At 44.7% G+C, this 26,508-nt stretch overlaps 2 protein-coding genes and 1 long non-coding RNA gene across 15 annotated transcripts in view; 2 read left to right on the plus strand and 1 right to left on the minus strand.

The window, feature by feature from the left end:
- ABCC5 (ATP binding cassette subfamily C member 5) overlaps nt 1-2,664 on the plus strand; it is a 51,639-nt gene extending 48,975 nt beyond the window's left edge. For all 7 annotated transcript variants that reach the window (XM_075507016.1, XM_075507019.1, XM_075507017.1 and 4 more), the window contains one exon: nt 2,176-2,664. In XM_075507016.1, coding sequence (XP_075363131.1) covers nt 2,176-2,235 — 60 coding nt within the window. In that variant the 3' untranslated portion in view covers nt 2,236-2,664. The remainder of the gene's footprint in view (nt 1-2,175) is intronic.
- Nucleotides 19-6,573, minus strand: LOC142412216 (uncharacterized). Of its 4 annotated transcripts, none has more exons than XR_012776436.1 (4): nt 6,474-6,573; nt 3,153-3,476; nt 2,656-2,785; nt 19-1,027 (listed from the first exon to the last, which is right to left on the minus strand). It is a non-coding gene; the product is annotated as an uncharacterized LOC142412216 (long non-coding RNA). The 4 variants fall into 4 exon arrangements; XR_012776434.1 differs by lacking the exon at nt 6,474-6,573 and adding an exon at nt 6,258-6,383 and having other exon boundaries at nt 3,153-3,413; XR_012776435.1 differs by lacking the exon at nt 6,474-6,573 and adding an exon at nt 6,258-6,358.
- RNPEPL1 (arginyl aminopeptidase like 1) lies at nt 5,397-26,348 on the plus strand. Of its 4 annotated transcripts, none has more exons than XR_012776433.1 (12): nt 5,397-6,336; nt 6,819-6,920; nt 13,049-13,189; nt 13,850-14,001; nt 14,441-14,557; nt 15,744-15,979; nt 18,381-18,494; nt 19,554-19,666; nt 20,617-20,725; nt 22,174-22,401; nt 22,682-22,936; nt 23,504-23,642. XR_012776433.1 is itself a non-coding variant. In XM_075507025.1 (12 exons), the coding sequence occupies exons 1-12, from the start codon at nt 5,611-5,613 to the stop codon at nt 23,774-23,776; spliced, it is 2,454 nt and encodes an 817-aa protein (XP_075363140.1). In that variant the 5' UTR covers nt 5,397-5,610; the 3' UTR covers nt 23,777-26,348. The 4 variants fall into 4 exon arrangements, 3 of the variants coding, with proteins under 3 accessions (XP_075363140.1, XP_075363141.1, XP_075363142.1); XM_075507025.1 differs by having other exon boundaries at nt 22,682-22,824; nt 23,504-26,348; XM_075507026.1 differs by lacking the exon at nt 6,819-6,920 and having other exon boundaries at nt 22,682-22,824; nt 23,504-26,342.
- The last annotated feature ends 160 nt before the right edge of the window (nt 26,349-26,508 follow it).

A 26,508-nucleotide genomic window follows, 5' to 3' on the forward strand; every position in this document is an offset into this window, starting at 1 on the left:
CAGTGCATATTCTTTTCTATCATTTTTGTACAGTTTATGGTACCAGAGATCTGGCTTTGTTATCGGACTGTATCAGACACCATTTTGTCTTTTACAGTTGGTCTTTTCCTAGTGCCAGATTTTCTGCGTGTCTGAGTGGAAGTGAAGCTTTGCAATAGTGTCCTTTATTGTCACATCTTTGTTGTCTAGCGCAGGGGAGAACAGCTCTGTGGTGTAACTCTATTGCATTGTAATTTATCAAAGCTATTTGGAGCATCGCTAATGTTCACCACGGCAGCAGCTGCTGCTTCCCATGATGCTTTCCCAAAGCAAGGTTTTTAGTGATCTCCTGAGTGGAGAACCACTTCTGGGTCACATTAAGGCCTCACACTTTCTCAGTGTCCTGATACAGTATTTCTTACTGTATCAGCAGGGTTTATTTTAATGCAAGCAAGCCCAAGCTCTTCCTGCTTCGCTGATCTAACACAACCAAAATCTAACTGTTTGTGGAATGATCTGTAACAAATTAATCATAAGGTTCAAGTCATACCCTGTATGCTAGCAGGAAAGCCTTTTCAGAGTTGCTTCAGCTGACTGACTCCTTTATCTTGAAGCTGCTAACACTCCTCAGAGGTTTAGGTTGGCTTTCATTGGCATGGGTAACACTAACTCTTTGTTCTGCTCACTTATACTAAGGTTAAACAACATCAATATTTCCTGTTTCTTTATTGCACACATGTTAAGGAAACAGTCCCCCACCCCATGTCTTCTGGAACTTTAAACAAGTTCCTGTTGATCAGGATGTAACACTGGTGTAGGACGTCGTTTTCTTACTGTAAAGAGACCTACCTCAGGTTACTAGGTCCTGCGTAGTATGTTGCCATGATCACTGTACACCATCCCTGTTTTACGGGACCTGTGGCCCGGGTGGGCACGGTCGCTCCTATAATAGCCGTGACTTATTGAATGGTCAGCGTTGCATGTCTTTGTCAACTTGGACATTTTGTAGCCTTAGCATGTTTGCAAAATGTCTCATTGAGGCAGAAATCTGAAAAGTAAATAAAACTATTTTGGGTTTTGTAAATTTTATTGGCTTAAGTGGTTTGTTTTGGGCACATAAATCACTTCTCACCTTTTTGAGCCCTGGGGGACAGTTTTTGCAGGCTGGGTTTTTTTTTTCGTGTCTATGCACCATGGCCTGATCTTAATTCCTTCAGAGTGGAAGTGTTTCTTTAAAAGTGTAGTGGGTAATTTTTGTGCCCTCCAGCCTGGGGGTGGCTTGCAATATGTGTATGTTTGTGTTGAGTGGTACAGGAAGTAATAATTTATAGTGCAAGTATTCAAGCCAAGTAGCAAAGGGGGAGGTCAGATGGAATACAGAAGATCCTTCTTAGGCTCAGATTTTTCCACGTTCTTTACCTGCAAGCCTTACTGTTTATAATGTGACATGACTGCAAAGTCACAGCAACAAGCATTTCTATCTACCAATACCACAGGCAAATCATGGCATTAACAGAGCTTAGACTGTGGCTTGAAGACAGCACATAAAGCATCATTTGTTGTAGTTCTTTAGTAAGTCTTGTCCTAAGCAAGAATTAACTATCACAGATCTTATCCTGCTCACAGGCCTGGACCCAAGCTTACGCTATGTCAGGGACTGGCTGCCATTTTGCTCAGTGTTGCTCACTGTTACTCAATTCAAGGAACAGCATGGCTCTGTGTTGTGGTTAGCAAAGGGAGAAGTAATAGGCCTCTCTCCAAAGAACACCCAGCTAAGTGGGGGGCTCTTCTTTGATCAGAAATTTGAGGACAAAAAGAAACTGGGGAGAGGCACAAGGGAGCAGGGGTGATAGGCCAAAGAGGTAATGCCCTGCTTCTTCCCTAAAAGTAGAGCTGGGTAGAATGAAGGCTGAATACCTTAAGGGGAGAGGGAGAGAACATGAAATGCATCTGCCTAAGACTGTGGTTAAAACAGTTCAGTCAGTTGTCATGTACAACTCTGTCAAGGACAGGATTGTCTTGGGCCCTGCAGAACTGAGTCGACCCCACAAATTTCAGTATTTCCCTTGATGAAAAAGGGCTAATGTACCTAGTTCTGAAGTGCCACTGGGGTCAGAGTGTGGCAGCTAAAGCTGAGCTAATGGCAGTCTGGGCAAAAGGGGAGCCATCCTGATCTTGTCCTCCTTCTTCTTCCAGGCTGGGAGTTCCTTCCACTTTCCTGATGCCAGCAGTGGCTCTTGCCTGGTCCAGCAGTGACCCCAGTTCAGAAAGCTAACTTGCAGAAAGTTCACCCTCCAAAAGCAGGAATGCTGTACAAAGAAGGAGACAGGAAGGCACACCTGGAAGGGAGGTGAAGTGGGGCTGCTCTTTTCAGTAGGTGCTAACTGTAACACTAGCATAGGTATGAGGAAACCACTCAGGATTCATTGCACCAAACTGCTGCTTCCCAGTTACGCTCTCCTAAAAAGGTGAATACTTTCCTGCTGCTTCAGCAAGCTGAAATAGCTCGACAAGGTGTCAAACAAGGGCCTGCGATGGAGCAGGCGAACAGTCACCGGTGGACAGCAGGGATTATTAGCTCAACCATTTTGTTAAACCTTAGCTTCAGCATTGTTACTTTGGAACTAAGGAGATAGACTGCCAGAGGGAAATGTTCTTTCTGCTGTAATCACTTACCTGTTTCATGTGGCACTTGTCTCACAGGCAGTACAGAAGTATTGCTTCTCACATGGGTAGCAGTAATTTTTTTATTGGCTTTCATCCCGAACCACAGGAGCAAGCTGAGGCCTGGCCCAGGGCCCTGTCACTGAAGTAGAAGGAAGAACCATCAGTATTTTACAAATGAGACCGAAATATCTTTATCTTTGAAGCATTCTACAAGAGGTTGATGATGATGGGAATTTTCAGGAATTGGATCCTGCTTTAGAATTTACAGTGTGATATCCCAGAGAAGACTTCATCCTGCGAGGAGCAGAATAAGACTGTGGCATTGGGACAGAGGCTTTCCTTAAAGAGATCCTACCCAAAATACCATGGAGATAACACATCCTTCTTAGTATATAGCAAAGGCTATGGCCCAAGACTAACAGGTGTGCAACTTGAGAGAGATTTGCCTGGGATAATTGGTTTGCTGTGTTACCCTCGGGAATTTCAGTTGCATCAGTTTTACTTACTCTGTCCAAAAGCAGTGGTTGCAGCCGATCCCGATTCATTATCATAAACTTAGAGACTCTTAGAGAGAACGTGTTCCTGCTCATCTCATCTATCCGATGAGTGGAAATGTTGCACTTGCTTGGGACTTCAATCAAAACGCAGGTAGGATTCTTCTGAAATTACCCAATGGAGTTAACGTGCAGGTAGATCGGTGTAATTAAGTCCAAAGTCAGGCCCTGAAGTTGTGCTAGCTTGAACACCTGAGGAGACTTCACGATTACCTGCGGTGAAGATCATACAGGGTCAGATCCTGAGCGGCTGGGGCTGTGGTCTGCATATTATCCCTAGATGAAAGCCAGAGGGAGATCAAGCAATCTTAGTTCACTGCTGGGAGCAAAGTTTGAGAAAGCACAATTATTTCAAAAGGCAAATGGTGTGAGTGAGAGAAGATATCGGAAGGAAAGGATAAATGCCGAAAATCTGATTTATAGAAGGAGGACGTGGAGAGAAAAGGTGGCAGGACAAGAAGTTTCTCTTGGCTAGAAGGGGATTGGGCAAAGGCAAAATTGCTTCTTGAAGGTGCTTCAAAAGAACACGCTGAGAAGATGCAGGGTGGCTGTAATGCCCTCATCAACCAAAGAGCTTTTCTGAATGCTGCCTTGTTATTTTTTACTGTGACTGTAGTGGGGGTGTTTTACTATATATAAGCAATTGCACAAAGGTTTTCTTTATAGTCTCAGCTTCAGGTCGGTCTAGGGTAATACTGTGATTTGTTTTACCCTTGGTTCAGCTGGAGACAGCAGCCAAATTGTGCTGGGGCCACAGTTTCTGCCTCGAGTATGACGATACAGTGGAAACTCAATTGGGAAATGGTGCAGATGCTGCTGTTGCTAGCGTAAGGCTTGGGAGGCTTCTAGAACGTACCACTACGGGTTCATTAAACCCACAATTGTGTAATAAATGTTTCCATGTCATCCGAAAGACGTGCCTTGGAGACTCGTCAGGCGGCTGAGGTAGGCAAAGCGTAACAGTGAAAATAACTTGCAGAACAGAAGCGTCACTACGTGGGGCAGAGAGAGTTCCTGTACACTGCTCTTGGGCTGTGTGGAGTTCAAATCACAGTTACTTCCAGCACACCTCCTTCCTTCCAACTCGCTGTCTCCTACTGTTGCCACGCAGACAAACAAGCAGTTGTATAAAGATGATAATTTTGTGGTTTTTGTCCTTTCCGATTTAGGAAGGCAGCAGTGGCTGGTGTGTGATTGATTGCCTCGAGGAGGGTGGGGGAAGAGCAAAGCACGTTATGTCTGAGCTGGGATCTGGGGGCAGTTTGGAGGGAGCGGTGGAGGCAGGCGACTACGGGCAGCCAAGGCGGGAGGGAAGAGATTTAAAAAAGAGGGTGTACGCGGTGCTGGTAGAGGGAGGCTATTTAGGGTTGGACTGTGAGCTAGATGCGAGGAGCGTGACCAGGAGCAGGATGGAGGAAGCCAAAATAGGTACCGGTGGGGTGAGGGCTGCGCGCACCAGCCCTGCTGGGAGCCGTGGCGTGGAGGGTTTGGGGTTGTTTGTCTTGGAGCTGGGGAGGGGGACGGTGAAAATGAAGCATTCACGCTGTGCCGAGGAGGCAGAGCCGGCTGTGAGACTGAGCGAGGGCAGGAGTGAACTGAGTGGGGCGTTGTAGCCGTGCCAAGGGCCGTCCCAAAGGCGGGAGCAGTGGGGATCGGCGTGTCGGGGCCAGACAGCCGGGCTGGGGAGGTGATGGCGGCCTAGCGGGGGTGCTGGCTGTGGGGAGAGGAGGAGAGCTCGCTGTGCGCGTGCTCACGTCTTACCCAGCCCTGTGAGCCGGGGGGTACAAGAGGGGCACGGGCGGATGGAGCCGCTGGGGCGCCGGGCTGCGGGCGTGGGCCGGGGCGGGCGCGCGGTGCGGGTGCCCACACGTGTCAGCGCCGCTGCTGTTGGAAGCGGTTTGCGTCTACGCGCGTGCCGGCGCAGCGCACGACGTGCGCAGGCGGCACAGCCTGGGTGCGCGAGCAGGGGCGCGCGCGGGGTGGGCAGCAGGGCACGGCCGTGCACGTGCACGGGGCGCGCTCGCGCAGGAAGGCGCGCGTCCACGGCGCGCACCTGCCCGTGGGTACGCGCGCCCCGCAGCTGGCGGCGGCGGCGGGCACCCCGCCGTGCGCGCGCAGCCGGCGGCGGGCGGGGCGGGGCGGGGCGGGGCGGGGCTCCCCTCCCCTCCCCTCCCGCGCCCCCCGCCGTCCCGCGCGGCGCCGCCTGGCGGCCGTGCCCGCGGCTGCCTGTTCCGGGCCCGGGCCCTGCGCTCCCTCGGCCGGTGCCGCGCCGGGCCTGCGCGGCCCTTTCCCCCCCCTCCCCGCCCCGGTCGCTCCGGCCGCCGGGGCCTCCCTCCTCCCCGCCCGCCCATGGATTTCACATAGCGGCCGCCGCCTCCGCCGCCGCCTCCTCCTCCTCCGCCGCCGCTCCATGGCGGCTCCGGCTCCGCGGCCGCCCGGCCTGTGCTGCTGCCGCAAGGGGTCCGCGGCCGGGCCGGAGGCGCCGCCGGCCCCGCCGCCGCCTCCCGAGCCGCCGCCGGACGTGGCGTCGGCCTCCAGCTCGCAGCTCTTCAGCCTCCGCCACCTGCACCTGGGGCTGGAGCTGCGGCCCGAGGCGCGGGCGCTGGCGGGCTGCCTGGTGCTGGAGCTCTGCGCCCTGCGGCCGCAGCCCCGCGCCCTGGTGCTGGACGTCCACCCGGCCCTGCACGTCCTCTCGGCCGCCTACCGCCGCGCCGCGGCGGGGGAAGCGCCCTGCTCCTTCGCCTTCTCGCCCGCCGAGGCCGCCGCCGCTGCCGCCGCCCCGGCCCCGCTGCCCCCGCCGCCCTGCCCGTCGCCGCCGCCGCCCTGCGCGCCGCCCTGCGCCGCCAGCCCGCCCTGCACCGCCACCTTCCTCTCGGCGCCCTGCATCGCCGCCGGCCCGCTGCCCCCCGCCGCCCCGCCGGGGGAGCCGCCCGCCAGCCCCCCGCCCGCCGCCGCCGAGCCGCCGCCGCCGCTGCCCCTCTTCGCCCAGCCGCCCTGCGCCGCCTGCCCGCTCGGCTTCCGGGTGGACCCCTTCACCGACTACGGCTCGTCCCTCACCGTCTCCCTGCCCGCCGCCCTCCAGCCGCACCAGCCCTTCCAGATCATCGTCCGCTACACCACGGCCGACGGCCCCGCCGTGAGTACCGCGCTGCGGGGGGGCGGCGGGGCCCGGGGAGGGGCGGCGGGGCAGGGACGGGGAGATAAAATAGGAAACCGAGTGCCGGGGCGGCTGCCGGTGCCCCCCCCTTCCCGTGCCACCCGCGCCTTTCTCACAGTTTTCCTCCTGCTGTAACTGACCGTCGGGGAAGCGCCCTGGCCCCGCAGCGAAGGCAGCGGGAGATGGTTCTCCCTCAGCCCCTCCTTTTATGTCCCGGTCCCTCCGCTGCCTCTTCCCTCCCTGCCTGTCAGCCGCCAGCCCGCTTGTCAGCAGCATCTGTCCCCTGCCCGGGGGTGCCAGTCCCCTGCCTGCTGCCACCGAGCCCTCCGCGGTCCCGCGCCGCGCTCAGCAGGGATGCTCGTACCGACCCGGCCGCCCTCCTTCCTTCCCCCATCGCCGTGGCCCCCGAGGCTATTCATCCCCCATCGCGACAGTCATCTTAAAGTCTTTCGTCCATTAAGGGCGTTGCAGTTGTTGGCGAGGAGCGTGAAAATTTGAAAACTCCTGCTTCGACTGAATTCTTCAGGACAAGTTACGTAATCCGCAAATACAGGAGTTTCCCTGTGGGTTTTGCCAGCTGCTTACAAAATCAGGCCTTGCGCACCTAGGTTGATGTTCCAACGAGCTGTGGTCAGGAGCTTTGAGAAGAGCAGGGGGAGATTCCACATATTCCTACAGGTTATCTGCTGGAAAAAGGAGGAGAAATGGTCCAAAACACCCATTTCGATGTGGCCATGGGAGGTGCTTCCTTGTCTGCCTGGAATAGTCTTCTTCAGTAGTGAGATGCTTTGTAAACTCTGTCACTTCTTTTCGACCCCTGGTATTTAGAAGCACTTTGGTCCTGGCCTTTTAGGTGCTGCCTGGCAGATCTTGTGTTTTTAAGAAGTTATGATAGTGAAACTATAAAGTTATCGCTGGACCGTCAGTTCTATTTGTTACTGTATAGTCTGTTCAGGTTGGGAATTCGACTAAAGTTATTTTTATCATGTGGTTCATGAATCTGTTTGCAAAAGGAGTGGTTTTTTTGAGAGTCCTGCAACTTCGATGCCTCTCTCTTGCCTGATAGAATTGACTCTCAGCCTGCTGGTTTGGTATTGCTGTTGCATTGGTCAAAACCAGTAAATGTGTGGATCTATTTGACTATTACAACTTATTTAACAAGAATAGGAATTGAACATACCGGTTTCGTGCAAATTAACCCAATAGCAAGTATATACTAGGCCTTTTCTCATGAAAGGAAAGTGTTGCTGAATAGAATGAGTTTGCTGGATCTTTTTCTGTCTAATTTTAATACTACATTGAAGCTCACAAAAGTAACTTCATTCTCAGAATGATCTGGATAGTCTTAATAGGTTGGCTCACTTGGAACAGCGAGTTCCACGTGAAGATTTCTATTGACAGAAGTTTCCTTTTGTTATACGGTGACCTTTTAACATGCTGGTCCTTCCCTAAAAGTGCGAAAATGAGGTGAAATTCTGGCACTGTTAAAATACAGATCCACTTGTAAGTGAGGATATTGTTCCTTTTCACCTCTGGAGCTCCTGGTTTTAATATTTCCTTGTACAATACTCTGCTGTAGCTTTTCTACACTGAAGAGGTACATGGGAGATGTCTTTCAGGGCCTACAGCGTGTTCAGAAGGTTCTGTTCTTAATCTTTTTTTTTTTCCCCCAAGATTTTATGAAGAGACCTGTTTCTTTTGTCCACACTATGCCTTGTTTATGGTGGGAAGGCTTTAAAGCTAATTTGGTGTTGCTGTGTGCTCTATAATCATTCTCGGTCTGGCTGAGCCATACCTCCCGAAGTATATGGTAACATACTTTCCTCCTCTTGAACAAGTTGTTGTATTTTCGGGTGCTTTCTCCTGGGTTTTGCCAGCCCTGTTGCCAAAGGGGCAGGCTGTTCTGCTGTGTGTATGGAGAAATGATCTCAGATGTAACAGAATACCGTTCAGAAAAATGATCTCAGATTGGCTTTAGATCCGAGATCAGCTTCAAAAACTTTCAGATCAGCTTTAGAAACTATCTGAAAACCACTGGAAGGTGCAGGGCGCTGACTGATGTCACGTTCATTTAGTCTCGCCTTGCGTTAACATGTTGTCTCCTTGGCCCTGCACACAAGCCGGCAGTGCTGGGAGTAGGGCATTTTTTCCATTCCCTCTGTTGTTTGTCTTGCTTCCCCTGGATCAGGCGTGAGCTAGCTGTTCTTCATCCTGTATTGTACCTTTAATGGCGTGTACTGCTTCAGCTGAAACGAAGCTACAAGGACTAGTGTCAAGAGATTATTGATGGTTACAGTGTCAGGGGTGTGCGCTGCCCTTTTCAAGTGATACTGAAAAGTAGAAGCAGGCGTGCTCACTGACATAAACCGTACCGCGTTTCCCTGCTCACTATTGTAGATTTTGGCTGGCACAGTATTTGTCCTCGAGTACCACCTGTTCTAGCCCTTCATGTTCAGCACGCTGAACTATGTTTTTGGATCCCGAGTCATTTTGTGCTATTGTAGTGCTATCTGTCCTTGCTGTTTTTCAGCCTAGCGTTGCATTTTAATAGGGATGAGTAACCCATGTGTGTATAAGGGTGAACTGGTTTATGCTTGTGTCTAGTACATTTCCTCGCAGTCCCTTTTCTCTGTGTAAGTGAAGCAACTTTACAGTGTTAGACCTCTCTCTTCTAAAAGATATATTTTCTTTGGCCTTTCTCTGAATATAATCTTTTTAGGTCAGGGTTTATTTTCTATGGGACCCTTAGCATACTTGTGGGACGTATAAAACAGTAAATTCATGTTACAGTGCAGCACAGGCGTGTTGGCAGTAAAATCAGCCGCAAAGATAGTAGTCTGTTTAAAATTGGAAACCTGTTGCCTTGATATACTTGGTTTGAGCCATCCGGATATGTTATTTGACTGTGCCATTATTTCTCATGTGGAGGAAGGAGCCAAGATCTTTGGTTGTTTGATGGACATTGAGAGACAGCTGAGAGATTAAATCTGCCTTTCACAGAGCATTCCAGCTCCCTGTGCTGTTGGAAAACCATATGCTCAGTACATCACCAATTCACTTCAGAAGCAAGCCTGTCATAAACGTTGTGTGTATCTCATGGTGTGGGCTGAAGGCACACACTGATCAGGTGTGTCCATGACAGTAGTCGTGCTCTTCCCCTTCTTTTCCCTCATGCCTTACTTCTTGGTCCTACAAATAGTCTTTCATAAGACTTTTTTTTTTTCTCTCCTTCACCAGGGAGAAATATCTGCATCTGTCTCTTACCCACTGTGTCACGCCTCTGATTTGGCAGCGCACATGTTAACACCAGTGCTATTTTCTTTCCATGACAACCTTAAATGCAAACCCTGCTCTGTGTTCTGGTATAAAAAATGATGGCATTTCCTCATCTTCAGGATTTAGCAAAAAGGACAGCTCTTTTTGCAGTGCTGGAAACTTCCCTGTTGTTCCGTTAGATTTGTCCTGATTCCTCAGTCCTCGTAGAGTGACTTGCTGTCCAGGTGTGCCTTGCTCCTGTCACATCCTCCGCATCTCAGATGTGCGGTTTACTTTGTCATCAGATGCAGCGGCCTGTTGTTTGTCTAGGACAGAAGCTGTGGTGTTGCAGCTCTTCTTGGGAGCTTCATCAATAATGTAGGTAGAAACATGGAGAGTTTTAAAATTGAAAGAGGCTTAGCTAATCGCCTTTGTCATTTGCTGGATTTGGGTAAAAGATTATAATCTAAGTCAGTAAAAATGATATTCTTGGCAGGTGCCTTATAAAGCGTGTGAGCTTCTTTGCAGTATGTGGGCAGGGGGAAACCTAGCCTGTCCAAAGCCTCTGTTTAGCAGAGGAACTAAGCAGCAGGTTTTTACTTAAAATACTCCATAAGAACAGCTTTAATATGTGAAACATGAAAAATGATGAGCATTATAGCATTATGATGATGTGATGTGTGTTTCCAAAGGGGAGCACAGGAGGGATTTGGAGGTAGAGTAGATGATACGGCCCCAAATACTGCTCTGTCCCTGTGTACTGCTCCACCCCCTGCCCCCAGCAGTACCCCGCTCCTTGCACTCCTTTCTGGGATGCTGCTTATACTCTGTTTCCCCAGTCCATAGTCCTGCCTCTGTCCGGCAGCATAGCCTGGTCTATTTATATTACAGATCTATTTATATTGTTTCAGGATAACTTTCATCATTGTTCCAAGTGCATCTGGAAAGAGAGACGGAGGCTTGCCATGTAGCTGCAGACATTAGGAAACAGGGGAAAAAAATACTTCATCCTCTGCAAATGTTTTTTCCCTCTTGGCCTGTGGAGCTGGTACTTCATTTAACTTCAACCAAATGTCAAATAGAGGGGGACTGGTTGAAAAGAAATTGTCCTTAATTTATTGAGTTTCTTGTAAACAAGAATCGGCTTCTCAGTTCCCCTTTGCTTCCTGCTTATGTTTTCTTCCTGCACTGGTCAGGGAGAACTTCCCCTTATCTTTCTGCTCTAAAGACATCGTCTGTCAACCCTTTTTCCTTCCTACTTTAGTGTTGCAACTTAGGTCTGGTGGTGTCTTATCTCTCTGTTTTCTTTGTTAGCCTTTTCTGTCTCTCAAAAAGCAAAGGAAACAGAACCTTTTGCAGGTGAGTCTCTTCAGCAAGGCCAACGATACAGATTGTAAGTCAGACTTTTTGTGATACGAGCACAAAGCCACTGAGTAGAGGAGTGCTTTTAAGTTGGCATTGGGGCAGATCTTTAAAAACTTAATTTCTGAGCCTCCTTCCTGGATCATTAGAAAACTACTGCCCTGGATTGAAACATAGCAGTTGCATTTTTATGTGAATTTGTGTTCTGCAGGGAAGCTATGAGTTTCAAACTGTGGGTTTTAATGAGACGTTTATCTCCAAATGCCTTCTGGAATAGTTGTCTCCAGTTCCACAATGTCACATCACAGAGAAGGTATTAATTGCCATGAAATTCAGGTATCCATGGAGTGGAAATCTGTAGCTATGTAGTGCACCTCAGCTGTGACCTGGGGATTTGGCCAGTGATATGCTGAAATGCAGCACGTGGATTTGAATAGTCGCATAGCCTTAGCCCTTGTGGTTTAAGTGACGCAAGGTTCGTCAGAAGTTGTGCTTTAAGTGTGTTTCTGGCCCAACAGGCTTGAAACAGAAGAGGGTAATCTTAAAACAGATTTCAAGATAAGAATGCTGCTCTGAGATTAACTTGACTTCTAGATAAAGGTTTTTAATTTTGTAATGCCTCCCACCTAAAAAAACCCACAAACATTTGCCAGTGGCAGCATGAACCACTATATGAATAACTGAAAGCTGCTGACAGCGTGTTTCCTTTCCTTACCTTTCACTGATCCCCAGGGGTGCTGCTGAAGTGGATGATTTGGGAGAGGAGCACACTGGCATCTGAGGAGAAGGGTCTAAAGGCAAGGGAAGAAGATAACAAAGAATAACCTTATAGGACAGAGGGAGAGAGAGAAAACTTTGACTTCCAGAACACAGAGAGGTTAACTGGGAGACAGAATTGTAATAGGTCGTTAAAACCAGAGCAGACATAGTACCCAGGCTTCTCTTCTGTAAGTATTTCAGTGCTTTCCCTTGAGGACCAGAACTGAACTAGTGTCTGCACTAACTGCTATTCCCTGAATTCAGATTTATTGGTTGCTTTGGTCTAAGAATTCAGCAGACTCAGAAGTTTTATTCCTTGTGCTTCACTGTTCCCAAGACTTCCAGTGGTTCCAACTTTATTGCAAGTTTCACAATATTTGATATTTTCCATAAAAGTTCAGCTCCAGAGTTCTAAGATTACAAGAAAATCCTTATTTAAAATTGTTCTTACACTTCAAAGTTGGAGGCAGGGAGCATATGAAAGCATAAACATTACATTTGAAACAGAAAAAACGAAAAGGCAAATAACTGCACTTTTTCATATTATTCTTAATCTGTTCTAATTATTTGCTGAGGGTCTGACTCATGATTTATTTGCTGTTTTATATTGAAAACTGACATGCTCAGTGGTGTGTTTTGTTGTGGTGGTTTTTTTTTTTTTTTTTGTGACCACCCAGAATCTCCTTATCCACTCTGTAAAAAGAGGCCTCTAGTGTCATTGACCAGATGTTTCTTACATATACTGACTTTTTTGCATAGTGTCAAAATGTTTGATGCTTCAGCCAGCAGGGCAGTGTCAGGGTCAGAGATAATGTTGTGTACACTGTTCAGCCTCAGGGTTTTTTGGTTTGTGGGTTTGGGTTTGGTTTTTTGTGTTTGTTTTGTTTGTTTGGGTTCCCCCCCCCCCCAGCTTGTGCTACCTGACCCCTACTACTCTTGTTCATGTTGAATTAAAAACATGAAGATACTCAGAGTACTCCCTCTGAGAAGAAGGTTGTGTGGATGTTTGTTAGGGACTTTTTATTAACCAAGAAAATCGATACAACAGAAATAGCGAGTGGCTGGAAGACACTATGTTGTGTGGCACCACTCAGTGTTCAGACAGTGAGGATTACTCTGAGTAGTCACGGCAAATAAACAGGAGTAGAAAGATGTATTGTTAGAAATGGCAATATACCTTGTGCCGGGTATGCATCTGGGGAGCCAAACAGCTCCTCTTCCACAGTCCTCTTGATTTCAGATTTTGGTTTTTGGCAGTTCATCCTTGTGATTTTGTCCCTTTCCCTCACCTCTTCCTCACGTCATGTTTCAACAGATCTGGTGGCTGGATCCAGAACTGACGTATGGCAACGCCAAGCCGTTTGTCTTCACGCAGGGCCACTCGGTGTGTAACCGGTCTTTCTTCCCCTGCTTTGACACACCAGCAGTGAAGTGCACCTATTCAGCTACTGTCAAAGTGAGTGACCGAATGGATATAAATGGTTCACGGAGCACTTAGCTGCTGTTAACTTGTGAAAGCATAGTTACATTGTGTGTGGATATATGATATAAAATATTCATTGTGACAATGTTATAAAATCTACGGGATTTTTTTAGATCCTACCCTGGTTCTTGGAACAGAATCGGGGTACTGCCACAAAGGCAACTCTGTTGCCTGGCACGCTTGGGTCTTGCCTTCCCTGTACTCAATGTTGAAAGAGTAACCATGAAATGGATAATATGAAAGAGAGAATTTGGCTGGTCACTTCCAGTAGTGGTTATTGATGGTAATACTCAACTGTATTTTATCAATTCTTGAAAGGAAAAAAAATCAAATTTTTATGAAAGCAGCATCAAATAATGTTGCATTTTGTGTAGATGAAATAATTTGATATGTGGGCACTTTTGGGGGAGCTGGCATAAGAACCTGTGCAATATAGGAGGAGTAATATTTTTGATTGCTATGTTTTCACAGGCTGGATAGATTGTGGTATAAAAACTCCACAGAAATCTTACATTTTGTGTTATCTAAATGATTGTTTTTAATGTACATCCTCTTAGGCATAGAGAGATCTGTGGTGTAGTCATTCAGCTGTGATCATCCAGTGAGTTGACGTGTATGATGTTGGTCTTCCAGGCTCCAGCAGGCATACAGGTGTTGATGAGTGCCACCCAAAGTACCTACTCGGAAGAGGAAGGTGTATATCAATTTTACATGGAATATCCAGTTCCTGCCTACCTAGTGGCCCTGGTGGCAGGAGACCTTATACATGCGGACATAGGTCCAAGGTAAGATTTGCAGTGAGTTGATCTGCTTTTTGTGTCTCTGTGCAGTGCTTCAAGTTATAAGTGGTAAATATTTTGAGTCATGGATAAGGGAACAGTTGGGACCATCAGCTGTGAGTGTTCAGAGTTTGCGGTTTAGTTGGGTGTGAAGAACTGCATGGCGCTGCATTGGCAAAGATATTTTCCTCTTTCATAAATGTTGCTTACTGTCCCCTGTAGTCATTACAGCTACTTGCCTCATTCCCTTAAGGCAATTTAAGGGATCTTTGATTATCTTTTGTCATGTATCCATAGAGCGTTAGCCTAAAGAAGGCCTGAGTCTGATGTGAGACCTCTTAGCACTATTACCATACATGGAAGTGTGGTGAGAAGTCAGGCTATTTTTTCTAAGAGATAATTGAGTTTGCTGAAGTATCACCTGATGTTTTCTGTTTTCTGACAGGAGCAGAGTGTGGGCAGAGCCTTGCCTGCTGCCAACAGCCATCAGCAAGCTTTCTGGCATGGTTGAGCGCTGGTTGACTGCTGCAGAGAGTCTGTATGGCCCATATATATGGGGAAGGTGAGTTTAATAAGTCTCCCAGGAGTGTGTAATGGAAAAAAAACAATCTTGAGAAATTATCATGCTTTCTCGCTACACTAGCAATAGCAGGAAAAATGAACCCTTCAACTAGCAGCACTGTAGTAGCTGGAAACAAACTCTGGAGTTTTGTCTCTGTAAGTGGCAGAGAGGACCATGGAGGCATGGTGGTGTTTTGCCTGGTATGGTGGACAGAACGACAGGTTTCTAAACAGCCCATCTTCCCTGAGGAGTGAAGGTTTTTCATACTGTAGTGTTTTGTGATGCAAGTCCAACATTTGGCCGGACACCATTTGAAATGTATGGCAGTTTTATTTATTTATCTTATTTATTTTTACATATGGTACTTGACATATGATATATTTATTGTGGTATGCCTGAGGATGCTGAAAACCTGACTCAGTACAGACTCATTGAGAGTCTTAGTCCTGAAAAACAATATTATAGTTTCTGAAGTTACGCTTGACTGTATTAAAAGAGAATGTTTTTGAGAGAATGTTTTCGTTCTTTGGATGGGAGAAAATATTTACAAAGACTTCCTATATTTCTTTGCTAATGGTAAGCAGGAAGAACACGTTGTTAACTTACAAAATGTTGCTTAAAATGGTCTGAGAACAAGGTCTGGTGTGCTAGTGCTGATCATTGATGGAGAAATTTAGAAAAGAGAACAAATAGTCTTGTTATATTCTGAAGCAGACAGACTTAGTCATTTTGCTGACACTGCAGGTACACCAAATCAATTAATTCATTCAATAGCTTCTCAGCCTCTCTCTTTACTGGGAGCCTCTGGGGACTCGACACTGTGTATGTGGGTAGCGTATGTAGAGTAAACTTAGTGGTAGTGGCTATCAGATATACGACTTGTGATAAATTTGCATGTGTGAAGGGAGCATGATGCTTCTGGGAAGTGCTGGATCTGCTGCACATGAAAAGAGTGTCTAGTCTTATGTCCAAACGTGAGCAGGTCCTTGGCCAACAGAATAAACTCTGTGATCCTCGGATCAGAAGAATTAGGCACCACTGGTCTAGAAAGTTTGTTCCTGAACTCACAAAAAAACCTCTCAGAAGAGCCTTCCCTAAGGAAAAAAGATACGTTTCTGTGTATATCTTTTGAACAGCTGTAATTTACCTATCTCCTCTCTTCTTTCTTCTCTCTCCCTAATTTTAGATATGACATTGTTTTTCTTCCTCCATCCTTCCCTATTGTTGCCATGGAAAACCCATGCCTGACCTTCATCATCTCTTCCATTCTGGAGAGCGATGAGTTTTTGATCATTGACGTCATTCATGAAGTTGCCCACAGCTGGTTTGGAAATGCAGTCACCAATGCTACGTGGGAAGAGATGTGGCTGAGCGAGGGGCTAGCCACATACGCACAGCGCCGGATCACCACCGAGACCTACGGTATAGCTGCAGAAATGTTTCTCCTTATGATGTGTCTAACCAATAACTGAGAGTTGGCTGCATAGAATATTTGCCTTGGGAGCTCAAAAGTCTGTAGGGAGCTGGTTTTCTTTTTTTATTTCAGGAACACGCACGGCCCCAAACTTTGCATTGAACATCTTAGATGCTTAGAGTCTGACATTGTCTTGGCTTTGGGTGGAATCAATACCTGATACGGTAAAAGGGGCTTTGAGTGAGGTGTGTTAGCACAGCGCTGTAAGGACGTTGGTAGGAGCTTTGGAACTGCTGTTGGGTACCAGGCAGGTGTTCATATGTCAGAGCAAGGTGAGCAGAGGATGCTTCAGAGAAGGATGTAAGAAATCTTATCATGGTTACATCGTGAAATAACTGTCCTCTGAACAAGTGTCTTTCTAATCCTGATCAGTTAGTAGCTACCTCCTGATGGCAATAGCACTTAGAAAAAAAAAAAACAAACTACACATCTATGTAGCTCTCTGTTTATCTGCTTAAGGCTTCCTGTAGAATTGTATTTTAAGAATTGTATTATAGAATTGTAAAATTGTATTATAAGAACTGCCTTTGCTTATATCAGTGAATTTCACAGGTCAATTGTATGGTACTGTCTTTAGAATGTGTAAGTAGTAAATCATTCCTATTGCTTTTCAGTTTAATTGGATTTTTATTTAAGTGAATAATGGGAACGTACACTTCTCTAGTTTGTCCTGTTATGTTCTTAAAAGCCTGTACCATGTGTATTCTCACGCGTCTGCTGTAAACAATCTTGGAAAAATTCCTGGAAATCTTGGCAGCTAGAGTGCCAGCTAGTGTTCAGAAGGATGCCTTTGTTTTTATTCATGTATATTGTTTTTGGAGATGAACTGATGATAATGAAGTTTAGGGAAATAAGTGCTCTGAGCATATATGGAGATGTTACAATGTATATTATATGTCTTTGAAAGCTATTTTATGTTGAGTAATTCTCAGTGGTTAGGACTGTTCTTATAAGTCATGTTATATTATACATGGCAATGATATGAATAGGTCAGAAGATACTGACCTGTTCTCTATCCCATCTTAGTCTGTCCCTCTGACACAGGACAAGATCCTTGCTGATTTTGGTCTATTCTCTTGAAATTCAGAACTGGTTGTTTCAAGAAGCAATTGTTCAGGAAACTAAGAAATGCCTTTCCCTGTGTCATTCTTTAGTAAACTCTTTTGGCATTCTATTTTGTTTCTAAGACAAACCTCTGGTCTAAATCTTGCCATTTCTGACGTCACTTCTGGAGTATCTTGTGCTGTTAATGAAAAGGCATTTTTGTAATGACATTGTTTACAGAAATTGGAGTCCACTGACTACCACACCTCTTGGATCTTGCTTAATCCTCGTCCCTGTAGCTTGAAGTAATTGCCCTTAACTCTAGCTATCCTGGTTCTTGCTTTCCTCTGTGAAGCACATCCGCCCCTTTCTTTGCCAGTGCAGGTTCTTCTATCTTCCAAATATATCCTGATTCTTAATTCTCATTTTGCTTATATTGGATTCCTGTGTACGTACATCAAGACTCTGAGATTGTATCTATGTAACAAGCCCTATCGCTGAAGTTGGAGACTTAGCAAAGAAAGCTAAAGTGTTAATAGTGCTGGATGTTAAGTATCTTCTGAATATGAAAATCCATTTTCACAGCTTTTTACATCTGCAAGAGCATAGAAAAGATCTCTTGACTTGCTGGTGTAATACAGCTAGTTTGGCTTGAAAGCATGGAACGCTTTGCACTGCAGTTAGATAGAAAAGAACGAGTAGCCTAATCAGTTGAGCTGTAAAAGAACTCCTAATGAGTGGAAGGTAAAAATTGTATGATACAATATGGGTAGGATGTTAGATAAAGCTTAAAAAAGATCCACAGGATCTGTAATACACCAACTAAATCTAATCCTTTTCTGTTTTCACCCAAGAAGTGATATTCGCTTAGTAATATCCTTGGCACTGAATCTGGAATTGTGTGCCTACTATTCTACCAGTGACATTACTACTTTGTAGCACTTGATTGTTCCTCGAAAGTTACCTGTACAATACTTACTCCATTGCTGCTCTGCTTATCTTGTAAGAACTGATAAGACGATGTCAGTGATGTAAGCTTTAGCATCGTTTTCATGCTGCTTTGTTTTTCAGTTCAGCCTGCTGCATAATCAGAATGAGTAAATGCACTGTTTTAGGTTCTGACTTACAAATTGCAAGGATTTTTTGCACTTAAGTTTCTCCGCCATGACATTACTGTGATTCTGTCTCGCTATTGTTGTGTCCTTTACACCTTCAGTAGCTTTTATTTTGTACCTGTGCTAGTTCTGCACAGGTCAGGTTTTGCTAGTCATTTTCCCACAACTAATAGGTTTCTTTCTGGGGTAGGAGCTGCCTTCACGTGTTTGGAGACTGCATTCCGCCTTGATGCTCTCCACAGACAGATGAAGCTCCTTGGAGAAGACAACCCGGTCAGCAAGCTTCAGGTTAAACTGGAGCCAGGTATTGCTTTTGACTGAAGCTGCTGTACACAAAATTTCTGTATATTGATGCTGGAATATAGACCAAAAAAAGACTAATTTTTACATATCCTTTATAAAAGAAAGAAAAAAGAAATACTGGTTTGTAAACCAGTCTGAAAGTAAATAAGGAAACTTGCCTTGACTTTTTCTTCAAAGTTGGCTAACTCATCTTTATAAATATTGTTCTGTTTAAGAACAGAACAGACTCACTGGGCAGAAACAGAGTGTGAAAAACTGCCTTGAAAGCTGTGTGGTTTTGAGCTTCTGAATATGTAAAATAAAGTAGTTTATAATGAAAATATTTGGAAACTTCAAATAAAATCCTTTGCTGTTAAACGTTCCCCTTTTTATGTGTTCATGTAAGAATTATGTACGTATACATAAGCATACAGATAAACGTATGTGCTTGCTCTCCTGTTGAGTTTAGCTATGCAGAGCCTGTTTGATTATCCCCTGAGCCAGATGCATGGCTGCACTCCAGCATTGTGTATCTTCTTCATTGATAGTTCTCTAGTTCTGTCATCACCATTGGAGGTGTGAAGCAGTCTTCAATCTAGATGATATTTAAAACAACCTAAAATGCAAGTGGAGGTGATATTGGAACCAAATGGAATGGAAAAGCATATGTTGGGAGTCTCAAAAAAGGAACAAGTAGTGATTACCTTATATTGGTATCTTTACGAATTTGTGGTATGGTGATTCCCTGAGTTTGGCACTGGGAAAAAAAAGTATTTGTCTTCAAATTCCTGGTGTGTTTTCAGTGACTTCTAATTTGAAGTGACTTGTTCTATAGGGAATTAATACTTACCTTACAATGACTGATTTTTTTTTTTTTTTAATTTTTTTTTCGGCCTGTATGTTTGGACTGCTTCCATTTAATTTCCTGCAGTAAATTAAATGTACTGACAACAGGCTTGTTTTGTTTTTAAGTCACTACATCTCGACTCAGTGATCTCTTAAGAGGTCTCTGTACTTAGAAGGGTTGGAAATGAGTGTCCTTATTACAGTGTCTTATAACACTGTTGTCTTCTCCTTGCAGGTGTAAATCCTAGTAATTTAATGAACCTCTTTACCTATGAGAAAGGCTACTGCTTTGTTTACTACCTGTCCCAGCTCTGTGGTGACCCAAGACACTTTGACTCCTTCTTAAGAGTGAGTGTGAATAAGCATGCATTTCTCTTGAGAATTAGAACTGCTTTTTTTTTTCCCAGGTTTTGTCACTGTGGCTAATTGATGGGGTAAAGTTGAATACAAACGTGTCTGAGATGAAAGAATGGTCTGGGCCTGTCTGTCATCCCAAATGATTCTTTCTATGTGTGACAGATTTTTCTTGAGATTTCTCTTAAGTGAGTCTGCTCATGCCCTTCTTTCATCCCAGATTCTGAGGTGCCAAATACAGAGTAGTAGTATATTTTTGTTACCTCTTGTTCTGTGCTCCAAATAATTACAAAGCTGTTCCAGCGTAGATTATCTATGACTGGAATGATGTGACTTCATTCACTACTAAACAGTAACAGCTTGTGTTTTTTTTAGCCAGGGTGACAAAGGGCATGGTTTCCTACATTGGGGCAGGTTTGGTGTCTTGGAGCGCATTTGCAAAACCTATAGAAAATTATGTCAGCTGTTGATGCAACTCACTGCTTTTTCTTTTTGCTGCATGCATGTTTTTTCATCTCTTCTTTCCATCCATTCCCCATTCCATCTTTCTCTTATCTATAGTTATGTAAGTATGACTTCAGTCCATAATCTGTCAGTGAATAACACAGTGGCCAACTGTGTTCTGACTTTTTACTAGTGTCAAGTATGAGGAAACCTTCCTGTGCTTGATATGTTATCTGTGATCTGTATCACAAAAAAAACCTCCCTCAGCTGTCAATGTTTTTGCAGCTACCCAATCTTTTTCTTGTTATGGTGCTTTCCTCGTTTTGGGGGAGGAGGGAGAACATTTTTCTTGATTTTTTTTTTTTTTTTTTTTTTTAACTGACCCTTCCAAATATTTGTTCTCACTCTTCCATCTCTATTTTTTTATTGTATGCAGTGGTTGTTCATCGAAAGGAAGCTGTCTTTCTCCTAACCATAATTTATATTTTTTACTGTTTCAGGCCTACATTGAGAAGTACAAATTTACCAGCGTTGTGGCTCAAGATCTTCTGGATTCCTTCCTGAATTTTTTTCCAGAGCTGAAAGAGCAATGTGTTGAGAGCAAAGCAGGTGGGAAGTTTACTTAGTTAACTGTAAACACTGTAGAAATTTGTATGATAAATTTTGCATTTGGCTTGGAGAATGCATAAGAGAATGCTAAAGCAAACAAAACTGTTTGGCAACAGCCAGATGTTCGTGATAGAAATGGTTGTGGTGATTTATTGTTACTGCCTCTGTGGTGGGGAATGAGAACATCTTAAATTGCTGACAATTTTGGCATTAGTCAGCTGAGTGGCCCTCAGTTAACTTTCTCATTAACTCATGTTTCACACTGCAGACAGAATGATCGGTGCATGTGAGACTTACACATGCTCAAATGCAAGGAAAAGGTGAACACACTTTGAAATTTCATCTATTTTAATTACAGAAAACATGCTTTGAGAACTGTAACTTTTCCCAAGGTTCTATCCATGCATATAAAATCTCTTCCGTAATGTTTCACCCTCCCTTATATCCCCTCCTTATAGCTGTTGTTGGATTTATAAAAGGTCTGTAATCTACTAGGTGCTTATTAACCCACTTGCTTAAAGAAATGAGACTAATGTTATCCCGCCATGTGTCCATCCTTGCAATTATTGAACCCATTGGTCAGTTTAAACCAGACCGGCAGTGGAGTACAGCTCTTAAGGATACTAGGTTCCTACAGGCTTTGTGGAAACTGCCTGTGGAGAGATGTAGATGAGTGATCCTACTGTGGGAAAAGCTGCAGCATGAGCTTAGCAGTTGTATGTTTTATTTGGCCCACTGGTTGGCTAATGAGTTAGTCACAGCATGGGCTAACTTTTGCCTGGCTAATATTCAGGGGATGCAGGAGAGAGGAGTTTTAGGCGTGGAACGGGTGTGGAACGGTGTGGAACGGGAAGTATTGCCAGGGGTCAGGAAAGTGCTGAGGTGGTAAAGGGTCAAGAGGAAGAGCTCTGTTGGAAACCAGGCTCTGCTAGCTCGGCTGCTTGTGGAGGAACTTTTTTTGGTTTTAGTTATTGATTATATAAATAAATTTAAAATTCCTTGCTCTGGTGTGTAGCAGGGGCTTAGTCAGCCCTCTCACCTCTTTTTTTTTTTTAAGCAGATTTTCCCCATATTCTTCAGTCTTCCTCAAAATTCTGAGAGAGAAATGCATGCACAACAAGTCTTATATTAGAACATAGTTTGATCATAATACTTGTTAGCCTGGCTGTCCTAAGAGCACATGTGTTTCTTGTACTTACTCACTGTGATGTTGAGCTCTAGAAAACTCATGGTTAAATTTGGCAGAGGTGTTGCTGGCACTCTACCAGATATAGCGTAGGCTAGCCTGATGAGACTGCTAAGACTGTTATGTCACTATAACTATAGGCTGGTCTGATTTGCTATTGTTAGAACCTCTCTTAACTGTGCTAGAAGCAGTCCTGAACCTTGAGGCAGCCAAGTCACCTGCAGAGACTCCTGCTCGACATTTTTGGTGCTCCTCATTCCAGGACTGGAGTTTGAACGTTGGCTCAATGCTACAGGACCTCCGTTAGCTGAGCCAGACTTATCTCAGGGATCCAGTCTGACCAGACCAGTGGAGACGCTCTTCAAACTCTGGACCACAGAGCCTCTGGACTCTGTTGCTGCTGCCAGCAGTGTTGACCTCACTAAATGGAGAACGTTCCAAACCGTGCTGTTCTTGGACAGATTGCTGGACGGGTCACCACTGCCACATGGTGAGTACTCTATCAGGATAGTAGAAAAGTATTCCTGGAAGAATGAATTGAATTCTAAAGAGCCCAAGCCCTCGTTGACCTTATCGTTCATGTAACGTCAGGCTGGATGGGGCTTTGAGCAACCTGATCTAGTGAAAGATGGGAGGTTGGACTAGATGATCTTCAAAAGTCCTTTCCAACCCAAGCCATTCTATGATTCTGTGATTTGATGATTCATTAGTCTTTGACCCTCAAACTTGACAAAATAGGTTATAGTTCTTTGTGTATTTGCTTTCTTCAGAGGTGATAAAAAAGCTTTCGGAATGTTACTCCTCTCAGCTGGACTCCATGAATGCAGAAATCCGTATCCGCTGGTTGCAGATTGTAGTCCGAAATGACTATTATCCAGACCTTTACAAAGTCCGTCGCTTCTTGGAAAACCAGGTACTAACTGCTGGATTAAAATCACTGCACCTCTCAGTGCATGAGACATGTGCATGAGACATGCGACGTGAAAGACCTTGGAACTTCTGCTTCCTGGCCAAGTGTAGACCAGGTGTGTTGCGAAGGGGCCGAGCATGGCTCACCTGCTAGCGGGTGGGGAGGAATGGGCAGATTTAATTTGAAATGCCTATAGATAATCTCTGCTTTTCTAGTCTAACTCAATACCCTTGTCCCAGCTCTGCCTGGTGCATTTTTTGTGTTGCTTTGTAGCAGCCCTGGCTTTTCCAGACCAGAAATTTTCACACTACTAAATCATATGATTGTTTGAATATTTACACTTCAAGCAAGGCTAGGGCTCATCGAATTCCTTTCAGTAGTTTTTATTGTGCGGGAGCAAAAAGTTAACGCATGTGTTCACTGTGGCCTCTTCTCCTTGGCCTTTTAAAAATAGTTGTTATTTGTGGAAATAGCTCAGTCTTAGAGAGCAAATGTTTTTTTAATTATAATTCATAAAAATCTTTGCATTAAACTTATTTAGAATAGACTTGGCTGTCTTTTGAAGAAACGTGTTCCTTGTCTCCAATCTGAAGTTTTTCAGGGCTGTTGGAGTGTAGCTGTAGAAGAGCTGAACCTCTTGACTTTTATTGAAGTGATATTATCCAGTTTTCCTTTTTTGCAGATGTCTCGGATGTACACAATTCCACTTTATGAGGACCTTTGCACTGGCACCCTCAAGTCTTTTGCCTTAGAAATTTTTTACCAGACCCAAAACCAGCTGCACCCCAATTTGCGGAAAACCATCCAACAGATCTTATCACAGGGCTTGAATCCACTTCCTGCCATAGACACTACAGCAGTCACTACAGACACACCAGCAATGGTGCTTGAGGACAAAGTCTCAGAGGCCACAAATGGTGCCATTTCACTCAGGGATGTTAATGTGTCTGCTTAGATCACCAGCTCATGCCAGCCATGAAGCTTGAAAATGGGGACAAGAACAGAGGAAGGATACCAAGTGTCGCCTCCTTTCCCTCAGCCCTGCAGCTGCAGTGTGTTGTCGTAACTGGATTTCTCTCCCAAAACACAAAGCAAATGTGCCTTCAAGTATCCAGCATGTGACACTGCCAGGTTTCAGAGATCTCCTTCAGCTGTGGGATGAATATTTTGATTCCATTTATACTGGGCAGGGACTCCTGGGCAGTTGCTTCTCCATGGAAAGTGGTCAGTTCCCTTTCCTGAGGCTCTTCTGGATGGTTTCTCCAAGTTTGGTTGGTGGTTTGGTGGGGTTTTTTTTTTTCTTTTTTTTTTTTTTGTCTGAGGCATGTCCTACTTGCTGTGTGTATGTTGCTGGGGAGTGTATATATGTCAAACTGCCATTATCCTGATATTTGGGCCGAAGTTCTGCAAAGGAGAGACTCAGGAATTGTCAGTGGCAGCAAACAAGTTTTCATGTTATGCTCCTTACTGTGACAGAGGTATTGTGATTTGGGAGGTAGGGGACTAATGCTTAAATAATTAAGAAACTAATTTTAAATAGCTCCTGTTCCCCCTGCCCCCAGGTGGCTAAATAATAATAATGCTTTTTATATATATATAAATATATATATAAAAGAGCAGGGAAACCTTATGATGGATTTGAAATCCTTCTGTAGTTAACCCTACCCTCTCAGTTCTCCCTTTGCACTCAATGGGACAAGCAATAAAGAAATGTGTAGGCTCCAATTTTGAAAAAAGTTTAATTTAGGTGCCCAAATGCCATCAATTCTGGTACTAGCTGGATGCCTAAATATTTTTAACTGTTTTGACAAGTCTAGGTGCAACCTTTGTTAGTGTGTTAGGATGTGTAGCACGTGCATTTGTCAGATGCACTGTCTGTCTTCTATTCTGTCCTTCTGGAAGAATTAACAGGACCTTTAATTTAATTTTTTAAAATATCCCTAGTATATGTTGGGCCTGTAAATCAACCATGGAGATATCCATGCTAAAATTTTACTGCCTTGAATAACGTTTGCCTGAACAACAGTTGCCCTGTCATACGATAGTCTGAGGGAAGCACCCTCTTTCTTGATGTGAAACTTTTAAGACCTGCTTTACCCAAGTCTATTTTCTGACTTGTGGTGGTGGTAAGATGCCATTTCATTTACGCCGCATGCTATTTCTCTTGGTCACTGGCCAGGCATGCAAGATGGGGAGATGCTCTCTTTCATCTGCACTGTTTGGTCTCAGGAAGCTGAGGGCAAAGCATGGCTGGGTATTACAGAGTACAGGTGATGGTTCATAGACTCTGTGCCACATTCTTTTTAACGTGTGAGTAGCTGTGTGCCTCTTGGTGAGCTCCCAGGAAGCATCTCTGAGCTGATGTATCACCAGGATAGAGGACTAGTTTGAATAAAAGGTGAAACACTTGGAAGAGGCTCAGCTAAAGGAGATACGAGAGAGAATCTGTTAAATACTTCGGGGCAAATTTTAGCCCTGCTATGGGGATCTGCATAGCACAGGAAGAGGGGAAATTTGGGAGATTTTTTTTTCACCAAAATAATCTGTTTACACCCATGTGTGGATGGGGACTTAGGTGCTGTTACTGGATCTGCGTTTTCTGGCTTTAAATTAATTTGGACTTCACCGTAGCCTTAGCCTGGGCTGAACTGGGATAAAGCAATAATAAACTCAGGCCTCCGTAGTGCTTCATTAGTTTTCAAAATGGGCCATCAGCGTTCTTGGGCTTCAGAACTCCAAGCTCTGCTCTTTGCTCCTTGAATGGGATTATCTTTTTTGTTCTGTTTTGTTTTCCCAGAAAGGATGGAGAATGATGTTTTCTGCACAAATCTCTTTCCTTTTTATTTGTTGTTCTATTGAAAGAGATTTGTGCAAGCTGACGTTCCACTTCCTGAGTTGCCGCTGTTCACGCTGCGTCTCCTGGACCCCACTGCCAGCAGTGGCAGCCTAGCCAAGACCAGTAACCACTAGCATCTTTTGGAATCCCAGGCCTCTGTTTTAACATGTTTTATTTTGTGGGAGAATGTATGTGACCCTGGTGGGAATTTTTAATTTACATGGATGCCTTATGATGATTGTCAAATTAAACTAAGCTTTGTGACAAGTGTAGCCTTGTGGGCTGTTTTTCAGCGTCCCTGCTATAGATGTGTGGAAGACCTAACCTGGTACATTGTCTTTGTTTTGTCCTTTTCTGGAGTGCAGCGCAAGAGGGAGTTTGGGAGCTATTTAAAAGCTGCACAGCAAGAAGTTGGAGAGGTGACAAAAGCAAATAATCAAAAGTAAATATTATCTATTGTTACTACAACTGACTGAAATACATCAGATCAGCTGTGTATTTGCATATACATGCATCAGAGTAGGGAAGTGCTGGCTGAGCCTAACAGACTGTTTCCCGATTAAAGAACATGAGATTTAAGTTAGTGTTTCTGCTCTCATCCCTGTGAGATCCCATCAGATGGCTATTTTTGTAAGACTTGTTCTCTGAAACACAGAAACAAAGCAAGATTTTTTGAAGGTATTCCATGCATCCTTCTTCAGGTACTTTTGCTCCTCCTGTGAGCAAGAAGTGCATTTTTATTTTGAAGAGACAAAAAATTGGCAGCCAGTTTGTGGTGATAAGCCTTCCTTCTGTTGACACAAAATAAATTAATGCTTCAGGCTACTTTTTGTCTTGATTTGTAGTAGACT

This window comes from Mycteria americana, chromosome 7, assembly GCF_035582795.1.
Source record: "Mycteria americana isolate JAX WOST 10 ecotype Jacksonville Zoo and Gardens chromosome 7, USCA_MyAme_1.0, whole genome shotgun sequence".
Taxonomy (NCBI): domain Eukaryota; kingdom Metazoa; phylum Chordata; class Aves; order Ciconiiformes; family Ciconiidae; genus Mycteria; species Mycteria americana.

What these genes read in the sequence shown, in the direction of transcription:
- RNPEPL1 (XM_075507025.1), top strand. Translation starts at nt 5,611, where the DNA reads ATGGCGGCTCCGGCTCCGCGGCCGCCCGGCCTGTGCTGCTGCCGCAAG. An exon ending in CCTATTCAGCTACTGTCAAA is followed by an intron (nt 13,190 to 13,849) that starts GTGAGTGACCGA and finishes TTGGTCTTCCAG; the next exon opens with GCTCCAGCAGGCATACAGGT. An exon ending in GGCCCATATATATGGGGAAG is followed by an intron (nt 14,558 to 15,743) that starts GTGAGTTTAATA and finishes CCCTAATTTTAG; the next exon opens with ATATGACATTGTTTTTCTTC.